Source organism: Geotrypetes seraphini, chromosome 10 (genome assembly GCF_902459505.1).
Source record: "Geotrypetes seraphini chromosome 10, aGeoSer1.1, whole genome shotgun sequence".
Taxonomy (NCBI): domain Eukaryota; kingdom Metazoa; phylum Chordata; class Amphibia; order Gymnophiona; family Dermophiidae; genus Geotrypetes; species Geotrypetes seraphini.
The window spans coordinates 2,674,418-2,686,536 of NC_047093.1; the positions used below are offsets into that span (position 1 = coordinate 2,674,418).

The 12,119-nt window shown below is 43.8% G+C and overlaps 1 protein-coding gene across 5 annotated transcripts in view; it reads left to right on the forward strand.

The window, feature by feature from the left end:
* Positions 1-12,119, forward strand: part of ARHGDIA (Rho GDP dissociation inhibitor alpha) — a 74,495-nt gene that overhangs the window by 38,562 nt on the left and 23,814 nt on the right. For all 5 annotated transcript variants that reach the window (XM_033961247.1, XM_033961250.1, XM_033961251.1 and 2 more), the window contains 2 exons: positions 5,166-5,249; positions 6,884-6,960. In XM_033961247.1, coding sequence (XP_033817138.1) covers positions 5,166-5,249; positions 6,884-6,960 — 161 coding nt within the window. The remainder of the gene's footprint in view (positions 1-5,165; positions 5,250-6,883; positions 6,961-12,119) is intronic.

Consider the following 12,119-nt stretch of genomic DNA (forward strand, 5'->3'; position numbering starts at 1 on the left):
GTATCTCCCCTGTCTCTCCTTTCCTCTAGGATATACATATTCAGGGCTTCCAGTCTCTCCTCATACGTCTTCTGGCGCAAGTCTCCTATCATTTTCGTCGCCCTCCTCTGGACCGCCTCAAGTCTTCTTACGTCTTTCGCCAGATACGGTCTCCAAAACTGAACACAATACTCCAAGTGGGGCCTTACCAATGATCTGTACAGGGGCATCAACACCTTCTTCCTTCTACTGACTACGCCTCTCTTTATACAGCCCAGCATCCATCCTTTTTGCAGCCACTGCCTTGTCACACTGTTTTTTCGCCTTTAGCTCTTCGGACACTATAACCCCAAGGTCCTTCTCCCTGTCCGTGCATATCAGCTTCTCTCCTCCCAGCATATACGGTTCCTTCCTATTATTAATCCCCAAATGCATTACTCTGCATTTCTTTGCATTGAATTTTAGTTGCCAGGCATTAGACCATTCCTCTAACTTTTGCAGATCCTTTTTCATATTTTCCACTCCCTCTTCGGTGTCTACTCTGTTACAAATCTTGGTATCATCTGCAAAAAGGCACACTTTTCCTTCTAACCCTTCAGCAATGTCACTCACAAACATATTGAACAGGATTGGCCCCAGCACCGAACCCTTTGGGACTCCACTAGTCACCTTTCCTTCCTTCGAGCGACTTCCATTAACCACCACCCTCTGGCGTCTGTCCGACAGCCAGTTTCTGACCCAGTTCACCACTTTGGGTCCTAACTTCAGCCCTTCAAGTTTGTTCAAACAGCCTCCTATGAGGAACTGTATCAAAGGCTTTGCTGAAATCCAAGTAAATTACATCTAGCATATGTCCTCGATCCAGCTCTCTGGTCACCCAATCAAAAAATTCAATCAGGTTCGTTTGGCACGATTTACCTTTTGTAAAGCCATGTTGCCTCGGATCCTATAACCCATTAGATTCAAGGAAATACACTATCCTTTCTTTCAGCAACACTTCCATTATTTTTCCAACAACTGAAGTGAGGCTCACCGGCCTGTAGTTTCCTGCTTCATCCCTGTGACCACTTTTATGAATAGGGACCACATCCGCTCTCCTCCAATCCCCAGGAATCACTCCTGTCTCCAGAGATTTGTTGAACAAGTCTTTAATAGGACTCGCCAGAACCTCTCTGAGCTCCCTTAGTATCCTGGGATGGATCCCGTCTGGTCCCATCGCTTTGTCCACCTTCAGTTTTTCAAGTTGCTCATAAACACCCTCCTCCGTGAACGGCGCAGAATCTACTCCATTTTCTCGTGTAACTTTGCCAGACAATCTCGGTCCTTCTCCAGGATTTTCTTCTGTGAACACAGAACAGAAGTATTTGTTTAGCACATTTGCTTTCTCCTCATCACTCTCCACATATTTGTTCCCAGCATCTTTTAGCCTAGCAATTCCATTTTTTATCTTCCTCCTTTCACTAATACAGTGGTGCCTCGCATAACGGTCGCCTCGCACAGCGAACGCTGCGCACAACGAACGTTATGTCTTGATTCGTACAACGGACTTCGTTTCACACAACGAAGTCGCCCGAGCTGCATCCTTCCGGGGTTCCTGCGGGGTTGGATCGCAGCGGGGTTGGTCGAGCCGCGAGGGGTAGTCTCCTTCTCCTTACCTGCCCTGTCGCAGCACACAGCCGAACGGAAATCTTCCCGATGTCAGCGCTGACGTCGGAGGGAGGGCCTTAAGCAAAGCCCTCCCTTCCTCCGACGTCAGCGCTGACATCAGGAAGACTTCCGGTCGGCTGTGTGCGGCTGCGGCAGAGCAGGTAGGAAGAAGGCAATGGCGAACGAAAGAGGGGGGAGGGGGCGGTCCGCCCCGAAGAATGTGCACAGCTGGTCAGGTCCCCCGATCGACCGACAACAGGCCCGGCCGACAAACCTCCCTGCCCTGTAGCCGCGAATCTAAATTACCTCTTACAGCAGCTTCAATAATCCAGCTGCTGTAAGAAGGTAATTTAGATTCGCGGCTACAGGACAGGGAGATTTGTCCGACCGGGCCTGTTCTGTTGTCGGTCGGGGTGCAAAAGCGCCACAAAGGTGGAGGCAGGGAGGGGGGAAAGGTGGAGGGGAGAAGAAAAGACGCTTAAGGGGGGGAGAAGGCCGCTGAAAGCACATGTTGGAGCAGGGGATGAGAGGGAGGGAGAGAAGGGGAAATATTGGACAAGGGCAGAAGGGATGCTAAATCATAGGGTGACAGGCAGAGAGAACAACAGGAAAAAGAGTGGAAGGCAATCTTGAACCCTGAGGGTGAGGGCAGAGAGAGGTGGTGAGATGATTGATCATGGGGAGAGGGACAAAAGGGAATAGAGATGGGATAGGAAGATAGTGGAAGTAAAAGGACAGGGAGATGTATGTTTTTAGATGTATCTAAATAAAAATAATAACAAAAAAATTTATCTTTTTTATGTCATCTTAGCATATTTTATGCTGCAGAACGAATTATTTTTTTTTACATGTATTCCTATGGGAAAACGCGTTTCACATAACAAACTTGCTCCTGGAACCAATTAAGTTCGTTGTGTGAGGCACCACTGTATATCTGAAAAAATTTTTATCTCCCTTTTTTACATTTTTAGCCATTTGTTCTTCCGCCTGTGCCTTCGCCAAACGTATCTCTCTCTTGGCTCTTTCAGTTTCACCCTGTAGTCCTTTCTGCTCTCCTCTTCTTGGGTTTTTTTATATTTCATGAACGCCAACTCTTTCGCCTTTATTTTCTCAGCCACTAGGTTGGAGAACCATATCGGCTTCCTTTTTCTCTTGTTTTTATTGATTTTCTTCACATAAAGGTCTGTAGCCATTTTTATCGCTCCTTTCAGCTTAGACCACTGTCTTTCCACTTCTCTTATGTCCTCCCATCCTAACAGCTCTTTCTTCGGGTACTTTCCCATTGCATTAAAGTCCGTACATTTGAAATCTAGGACTTTAAGTATCGTGCGGCCGCTCTCCACTTTAGCCGTTATATCAAACCAAACCGTTTGATGATCGCTATTTCCCAGGTGAGCACCCACTCGAACATTAGAGATACTCTCCATTTGTGAGGACCAGATCCAATATCGCTTTTTCCCTTGTGGGTTCAGTCACCATTTGTCTGAGCAGAGCCTCTTGAAAGGCATCCACTATCTCCCTACTTCTTTCCGATTCCGCAGACGGAACATTCCAGTCAGCATCCGGCAGGTTGAAATCTCCCAACAGCAAAACCTCCTCTTTCCTTCCAAACTTTTGGATATCCACAATCAGATCCTTATCAATTTGCTGCGATTGAGTTGGAGGTCTGTAGACTGCACCCACGTAGATAAAATTTACATCTTCTCTTTTCAGAGCAATCCATATCGCTTCTTCCTCTCCCCAGGTCCTTTGCATTTCGGTCGCTTGGATATTGATCTTTACATAGAGAGCTACTCCTCCAGCTTTATGACCATCGCTGTCCTTCCTAAAAAGATTATATCCCGGTATGTTTGCATCCCATCCATGTGATTCACTGAACCATGTCTCTGTGATAGCAAGAATATCTAGATCTGCCTCTAACATCAGGGCTTGCAGATCATGAACTTTGTTGCTTAGACTATATTGAACAGCAGCGGTCCCAGCACTGACCCCTGTGGTACACCACTCGTGACCCCTTTCCAGTCACTGTAGTGTCCCTTTACTCCTACCCTCTGCTTCCTGTCCGCCAGCCAATTTTTGATCCATCTGTGCACATCCCCTTCCACCCCGTGGCTCCACAGCTTCTTTAGTAGGCGCTCATGGGGTACCTTGTCGAAGGCTTTTTGGAAATCTAGATATACGATGTCTATGGGGTCACCCTTGTCCAGTTGTTCGCTTATCCCCTCAAAGAAATGCAGTAGGTTTGTTTGGCATGATCTTCTTTTACAGAAACCATGCTGGCTTGTTCTCATCAGATTATTTTTTTCTATATGCTCATTGATACTTTCCTTGATCAATGATTCTGCCATCTTCCCTGTAACTGAGGTTAAGCTCACCGGTCTGTAGTTTCCTGGGTCGCCTCTCGTTCCTTTTTTGAAGATAGGTGTAACATTTGCTATCCTCCAGTCCTCTGGGATTACCCCTGTTCTCAAGGATAGATTACAAATCTGCCGCAGTAACTCTGCTTTTTCGTCTCTGAGCTCTTTCAGTATTCTCGGATGGATTCTGTCTGGGCCCGGAGATTTGTCAGTTTTTAATCTATCTGCTTGAGTACGTCTTCGAGGCTTACCTCCATGTATGATAATTTTCCCTCTTGATTCCCCTTGAAGATTTTTTCCAGTTCCGGCACATTGGATGTGTCTTCTCTTGTAAAGACTGACGAGAAGAACATGTTTAGTCTGTCAGCCTCCTCTTTTTCCTCCTTCACCACTCCCTTCCTGTCTCCCTCATCCAGAGGTCCCTCGCCAGCTGTTTTCCTTTCACATATCGGTAGAATGGTTTAAAATTTTGTTTTTCCTTGGCTAGTCTCTCTTCGTATTCAGGACACCCAGTGTGGCAGGTTCAGCAGGAGAGACTTTTTGGCACCAGAAGCGTTGACCTCGATGGCTACTTAGGCTTTGGAAATCACTGGGAGTGTGGTAGCATTGAGGAGATCTCCACCTTTCTTGACAGGCGCTGTTAGTATGCACCAAGACCGGTCAGCATCGGACCCGACATCAAGGATGTATACTGGTTCGATGTCATCCTCGTCAGCACTGAAGGACTGCGATGCTGAGCACTGGGGGAAGCCCAAGAAGCACAAGCATCAGTCCTCTTTAATGCACAGTGCTAGGAGTGGTGGGGTATTGACATTGTAGGTACCTGAGAAGTGACAGCATCACGAGGGCAGTTCCTCCTCTTTGGTTGAGGTGCATCGGTCTCTGGGCAGTCAGGTTTCCACTTCAAATTCAACACTGACTACTTCTCAGGCTATTTATTTTATTTTAAAAATGTATATATCACAGTATAAGTTCTTGACAGGTTCACAAGAGCAGTCTCCAGGAGACAGTCATTTATAAAGGTTTTAATGTGCCTCTTTCAGTACCTTGGACATAAGTGGCTAATGCTGCATATTGACCCTTGTATAGCCCTGGTTTGCAATGAGCATGAAGTATAAATTGAGCTTGCTGCTCTTAGGAGCCATATTAACACAGATTCTGTTTTAAATTTCTTTTTTGTAGATCTCAGCTGTCCAAATGTGGTAGTGACCAAACTTACATTGGTTTGTGACAGTGCACCACTGCCCCTGGAACTTGACCTGACAGGTAACATGGAGAAACCAGGGCTGCGCTGTTTTGGGTTTGGATTCTGGCTGAGTGGAGCTGGAGCTTTAGGACCACTTTGGTGGAAGATGACATAAGTAGCCTAGTATGACATCAAGATGGTCTCCTGTTATTCTGTGATGTGAAAATGTAATACTGGTACAGAGAAGTAGGAGCAAGGCTGGGAAATTTCCCAGGTGCTCAGAGCCCAAAATGAACCAGTTCCGTGAGGAAGAGAAGCAAATGCAACCAATGAACTGTAGAAAAGCCCCATAGCTACTGTGGAGCCCATCTCAGGAGCTGACTTGTGGGTTGGTACTATGGAAGACAATGCTAGTCCCTCCTCCCCCCCCCCAAAATGAACATTTCTACATTATGAGAGTGAATGTAATGTAATGTAATTTATTTCTTATATACCGCTACATCCGTTAGGTTCTAAGCGGTTTGAAGAAAATATACATTAAGATTATAAATGAGAAGTAAGAAGGTACTTAAATAATTCCCTTACTGTCCCGAAGGCTCACAATCTAACTAAAGTACCTGGAAATTAATAAAGAAGAGAAAATAAAGATGGTTGAAAAAAGAAAAATTCTATGTGAACTTATAGGATGGAATTTAAACTGACAGTGAAGAACTGTATGAAAAATACATAAGGAATGCAGTTAGAGAGGGTAGGTTACAATCTATTTATGGTATTTGTTTAATTGGAAGGTGTTAAGGTGGGTAATTTGGGAAGAGCCCGCGTCTACAGCCTTGCATTGGTCCTAGGCTGCTGCTTTCTGATTTCTCCTTCTTAGTAGAGTCTTTTTCCTTGTTCCCAGCTTTCTGTTTGTTTCCTCTCTTTAAATTTTCTAATGCTATTGTATTCCCCCTCCACCTCTCTCTCCCTCTTGTCTTATCTGTCATGCAGCATTACCACCCATCCCTTCTACCCCTCTCCTTCCAATTCCCATCCTCTAGAAAGCAGGAGGGAAAACAGGACTTGAGGTCGCTTGTAATTCTGAGAGACTAAGCTGGGGAGAAGCTGTGTTCATGCAATTGCTGACTGCTCTGCCCCTAAAACTTGGCGTGCTGCTTCTCAACTGGTTGGTGTCTCAGATCCATAGGATTACCATCTCCTGCAGCACTAAATAGATAGAAACAAGAAGAGGGGACATATGAGACGCATTCAAATGCCTCAAAAGCTTTTTTGTTTTGTGGAAGCAAGTTCTAGAAGTCACAAGTTGAAGGTCAAAAGGTATTTATAGACATAACCTTAAAGAGTGTTTTTAGCTAAGAGTGTGAAGGTGAGACCTGGGCACACTGGTCTGTGTAGTCTATATGTTTTCCTTCACCACAATCTCCAAATAACGTATCCTGCTTTTTGGTTTTATGCTTACCTGCTATTTGTCTGAACTGGTTTGGTTATACCTAGGGACCACCCAGTGCTTCTTCAGGCAACCTTCTTGGGGGTCTTATTTTGTCAGTGTGGGGAGAAGTCCTTCCATCTCCTAATTGCTATTGACGGTCTTTGGATGAAACATTTGTGTTCAGTCAACACAGGGGATAGAGGGCTCGGTAGATTCATAGGTTATCTTTCTGCATTTCTAGATGGGATTAGGGTCCTGGGACATGGTTTTGACATTCTTTCTCCATAGGAGACCTGGAGAGTTTGAAGAAACGGCCATTTGTGCTGAAAGAAGGTGCGCAGTACAGGATACAAATCAGCTTCAAGGTGAGCAAGAGACTGCTGTGCTTGACATCTTGTATCTTTTTGTTACTGACCATCTTAAACTTGCCTAGCACAGATATTGTAAATGAACGTTGTATGGCTGCTCAAATGAAAATCACCAGCAGTAAAACCTATGCAGAGGATAGGTTGCAACCATTAAGCACTTTTTTCTAACATTTTCATTACAGAGCATAAAATAACACCAGGCAAATAGAGAGAGAGAGAGATTGTAAAGTGAGATGGCCAGATAGTGTGATTGAGTGGTTAGGTAGCATCAAACTGGAGGGATCTCAATGCTTAAATCTTTATTTAGTTGTGTAAACAAACTTTCACAGTCCGAATCCAGCAAAGGAGATGCTTTGAATAGGCTGGAGTGAGCTTCAGCAGCAACACCAGTAGTTGGAACCTAAGGACAGTACCAGGGTAGACTTCTAAGGTCTACGACTCAGAAATAACAAAGGAAAAGGACATCTCTGTTGAAACAATTCTTTATTAGAAAAGTTTACAAACAGCAAACACCCCGCTAGCTAATACAACAACCAAATCCCTAAAAGAACAATACAAGCAGAATGACACCGCTACCCCCACCCCTCTTGTATCTCGCAATAACAAAACCATCAGATCGAATATAATGTATCAAGTCAGTGGACTTGGACTCTTTTATAGCCCACTGACAATAAAACCATTTATCCAAGGACAAGCAGGCAGCATATTCTCTACATGTGGGTGACGTCATCTACAGAGCCCCAAGCAGATAGTCTCGCAAGAAAACTTGCTTGAAGATCTTCAAACTTGCGAGTACACCGCGCATGCGCCATCCCGCCCGAGTCAGGGTGCGCGTCTCCTCAGCGTGGCCTCAGTTAAGAACATAAGAAGTTGCCTTATGGGTCAGACCAGAGGTCCATCGCGCCCAGCAGTCCGCTCCCGCGGCGGCCCATCAGGTCCATGACCTGTAAGGTGATCCTTTTTCTAAAACCCTTCAAACCCCTTTATCCTTCTATCTATACCCTTTCATAATTCTATCTCTAACTCTATCTGTATTCCTCAATCCCCGTATCTTTCAGGAATTTATCCAATCCTTCTTTGAAACCCCATAATGTACTCTGTCCTATCACAACCTCCAGAAGTGCATTCCAGGTGCCCACCACCCTCTGAGTGAAAAAGAATTTCCTAGCATTGGTTCTAAATCTGTCCCCTTTCAATTTCTCCGAGTGCCCTCTTGTTCTTGTGGTTCCCAATAGGATGAAGAATCTATCCCTCTCCACCTTCTCTATGCCCTTCATGATCTTGTAAGTCTCTATCATGTCTCCTCTGAGTCTCCGCTTCTCCAGGGAGAAGAGCCCCAGCCTTTCTAACCTGTCTGCGTATGAAAGGTTTTCCATACCTTTTATCATTTTTGTCGCTCTTCTCTGAATCCTCTCAAGTATCGCCATGTCCTTCTTAAGGTACGGTTTCAAGTTTATTAGATGACTTGATTAACCGCTTAAACAAATTTCTAAGCGGTGTACACTTCAAATTTACATATGTTAGGGAACAAAACAGTCCATACAATTAATAAATAAAATTATTATGATAAAAATTAACATTACTAAACAATAGGTAAGGAGGGATGAAATACAATTCGTAAAGAAAAGAAGAGACATCAAGGGAAAATACAAGAGGGAAATAAGACATACAGGGGGAATAAAATAAACCAAAATAATAAGATAAAAGATTAACTTGCGAATGCATCTTTAAAAAGAAAAGTTTTCAACTCATTTTTAAATTTCGCGAACTCCTTCTCCTCCCGTAAAAACATAGGGAGGGCGTTCCAAGTTTGCGGTGCTGTACAAGAAAAAATAAATTGTCTCCTTGTATTAATAATTTTTAGTGAGGGAATGGATAAAAGATTTTGTTCGCTAGATCGTAATATTCTCTTTGCAGAATAAGGGATAAGTAATCTAAATAGAAATGCTGGGGTCTTATTATATAAAGTTTTAAAAATAACTGTACATAATTTATGAGTAATTCTATATATGACTGGAAGCCAATGAGCCTTTTTGAGGAGTGGTGTTACATGATCAAACTTTTTGGATTTAGTTATCAATTTAATTGATGCATTTTGAATAATTTGTAATCGTTTTATCTCTTGTAAAGCAATTCCTTTAAAAAGGGAATTGCAATAGTCGATTTTAGACATCACCAGAGAATGAATCAGTATATTAAGTGCTTTAGGACAGAGAAACTTAGAAATGGAACAAATTTTATGCAGTCTGTAAAAGGTAGTTTTCACAATACTACTGATATGATCATGATAATTAAGTTTATTATCAAAGATTACTCCTAAAATTTTTATATTTTTAACTAATTGAAGGGGAACATTTAGAATTGTAATAGGAGTAACAAGAGAAAAACTATCCTTCCAGGGAAAAAGCATAACATTTGTTTTTTTGATATTGAGAGCCAGTCTGTTTTTGTCCAGCCAATGATGAACTTGATCTAGTTTCTCATTTATTGCTGAAATTTCATTTATGTTGTTATCATTTAATGTGTGCAATAATTGTATATCATCGGCATAGGCAAAAACATGAAATCCAATGGATTGGCATAATGTCAACAGCGGAGCCAAAAAAATATTAAAAAGCAAAGGTGAAAGAATAGATCCTTGTGGAACCCCATGTGAAATATGTGAAGGTAAAGATGAAGATTCATTGAAGATAACTGTGGATGTGCGATCACTAAAGTAAGATGTAAACCAAGCTAGGACCTCATCTGTAACCCCTATTGAATGAAGTCTAGCAAGGAGTAATTGGTGATCGATCGTATCAAATGCTGCTGAAAGATCTAGTGAGGTTAACAGCACCGATTGATGATGATCTAAGAAGTATTGAATAGATGTTGTCATACCGATAAGAGAATGTTCCGTACTATGGTGCTGTCTAAAACCTGTTTGATTTGGATGTAACACATTGGTTTGTTCTACGAACTCTGAAATTTGGTTAAAAACAATTTTTTCAGTTAACTTTGCCAAAAATGGAATGTTAGAAATTGGTCTATAATTAGACAGGTCAGTTTGACTAATATTTTTCTCTTTTATAAGTGGTTTGATATATGATTTTTTCCAGTCTAAGGGCACTGTGTGTTGATTTAAACTTTCTGTAACTAATACGTGAATCAAAGGTCCAAATATGTCAAAATATTGTTTGAGAATTAGTGGTGGTATTTGATCAACTTTCGAACCTTTCATATTCAGAGTTTTTAGAGTAACTTCAATCTCCTTTATGCTTGGTATTTTGAATTTGGAACATTTTGAGGATAATAAATCTTGATTAATCTGATCTAAGTCAGTTGGAAGGAGTGGGTTTTTAAATGATTTATTAATGTTGGTAATTTTTTTCGATAAAATAATCAGCAATTTCTTGGGCTGAGGGAATTATGTTAATTGAGTCACATTGTTTTTTTTTGTTTGAAGATATATTGTTAAGGATGTTATAGAGAATAGAAGGGTTTTTGGCCTTAAATATTTTCTCGGAATAATATTTCATTTTAGTTTGATTTATTTTTGCTTTATAAAGTTACGGTGACCAATATTGGACACAGTATTCCAGATGCGGGCGCACCATCGCACGGTACAGCGGCATGATGACTTCCTTCGTTCTGGTTGTAATACCCTTCTTAATAATACCCAACATTCTGTTTGCTTTCTTTGAGGCTGCTGCACATTGTGCCATTGATTTCATTGTTGTATCCACCAGCACACCCAAGTCTTTTCAAGGTTACTTTCCCCTAGTATTAATCCCCCCATTTTGTAGCTGAACATCGGGTTCTTTTTCCCTAAATGCATGACCTTGCATTTCTCTACATTGAAGTTCATCTGCCAGTTCTTCGTTTTCTGCGGATCCAGAAGCCCTGTTCCTCTGCTCTGCGCGATCGGAGTGCCTCTTGCACCGCGGCTTGCTTCTTTTTTGTTTTGAATCGAGTGAGTCACTGTGCGGTGAGTTTCCTAACTAAAAAATTTTTATAATTCTCTTTCTTCTTTTCATTTGTTGTTGACCCGGGTCCGGCTAGGCCAACTGACCTCGCACAATTGCAATGGTGGTTTGGACTTATGTCCTGGCCTGTTACTGGATTTAAAAAGTGCACTCAATGCGGTCGGGTTATCTCTATTACTGACCCCCACCGTTGGTGCATTGAGTGCCTCGGGGCCGATCACCGGGTTGAGTCCTGCCCGCGCTGTGTTACCCTTCAACCGCGGGGCTTTGTCGAAGGCAGGCGAAGATCCTCGCACTTTTTGGGGCCATGGATCCCTCAGGCAGTGCAGCCTCGATCTCGGCTCCAGCCTCGACTTCGTTGAAGTCTCCCTCCTCCGCTAGGACTTCGGGGGATGCCCCGTCGAGACCTGTGGCTTCGGGTAAGTCTCCTTTTCCATCCTCAGGTTCCCTAGCGAAGAAGCCTTCCTCGGGACCTCAAGGGGTGTTGTGCTCCATGCCCCCTCGATACCTCCCACCAAGCGTGCCTCCACACAACGGGAATACTCTTCTTCAAGGTTGCCCTCGGAGCGCACTGCTGCACCCGTATGACCTGCTCCCATGGTCTCGGTGCCGATGTTCGAGGACATGCTGAAGGCCATCCTGAAGACTCAGCTTTCCTCTGCTTGAGCCAGCTTGTCCCTGCCTCAACCCTGCTCTCGGCAGGCCAGCCTGAGTGTCTGCCCACGGTCTCTCGGGATCGGTCTCGTTGGATGTCTTCTAGTGATTCTTCCCCCCTGCTTCAAGGCTTGGGTCTCTGACCCGTGGGCCTTGTTTGAAGCACCCGACAAAGTCAGATTCGTCCTCGAGGCTTCTGCCCTCGAAGCGGCCGAGGGACTCACCTCGGCGGGGTAGATCTCCTACCCAGCGGTTCTCGAGGCCCTTCAAGGCCTCGGTGCGGTCGAGACGCCCCTCTCATTCTCAAGGGTGACCCTCCATTTCTGTCTCTCCGGGACACAGCAAAGCCGTTGGGGAGGTTGGTCTCTTCTCTGGTTCCTCGCACCCCAGGCTCTTCCCCCCGGTAGGATGCAGCACCAATGCTCTTCGACCTCCCCGAGGCCTCAGAGCAGTTCTTTATCATTGTCCTTTTCTCAGGACTCTGATTTGCCAGCTATGTATTCTAGGGAAGTGTCCCCTTCCTTTTCGGCGGCTCGA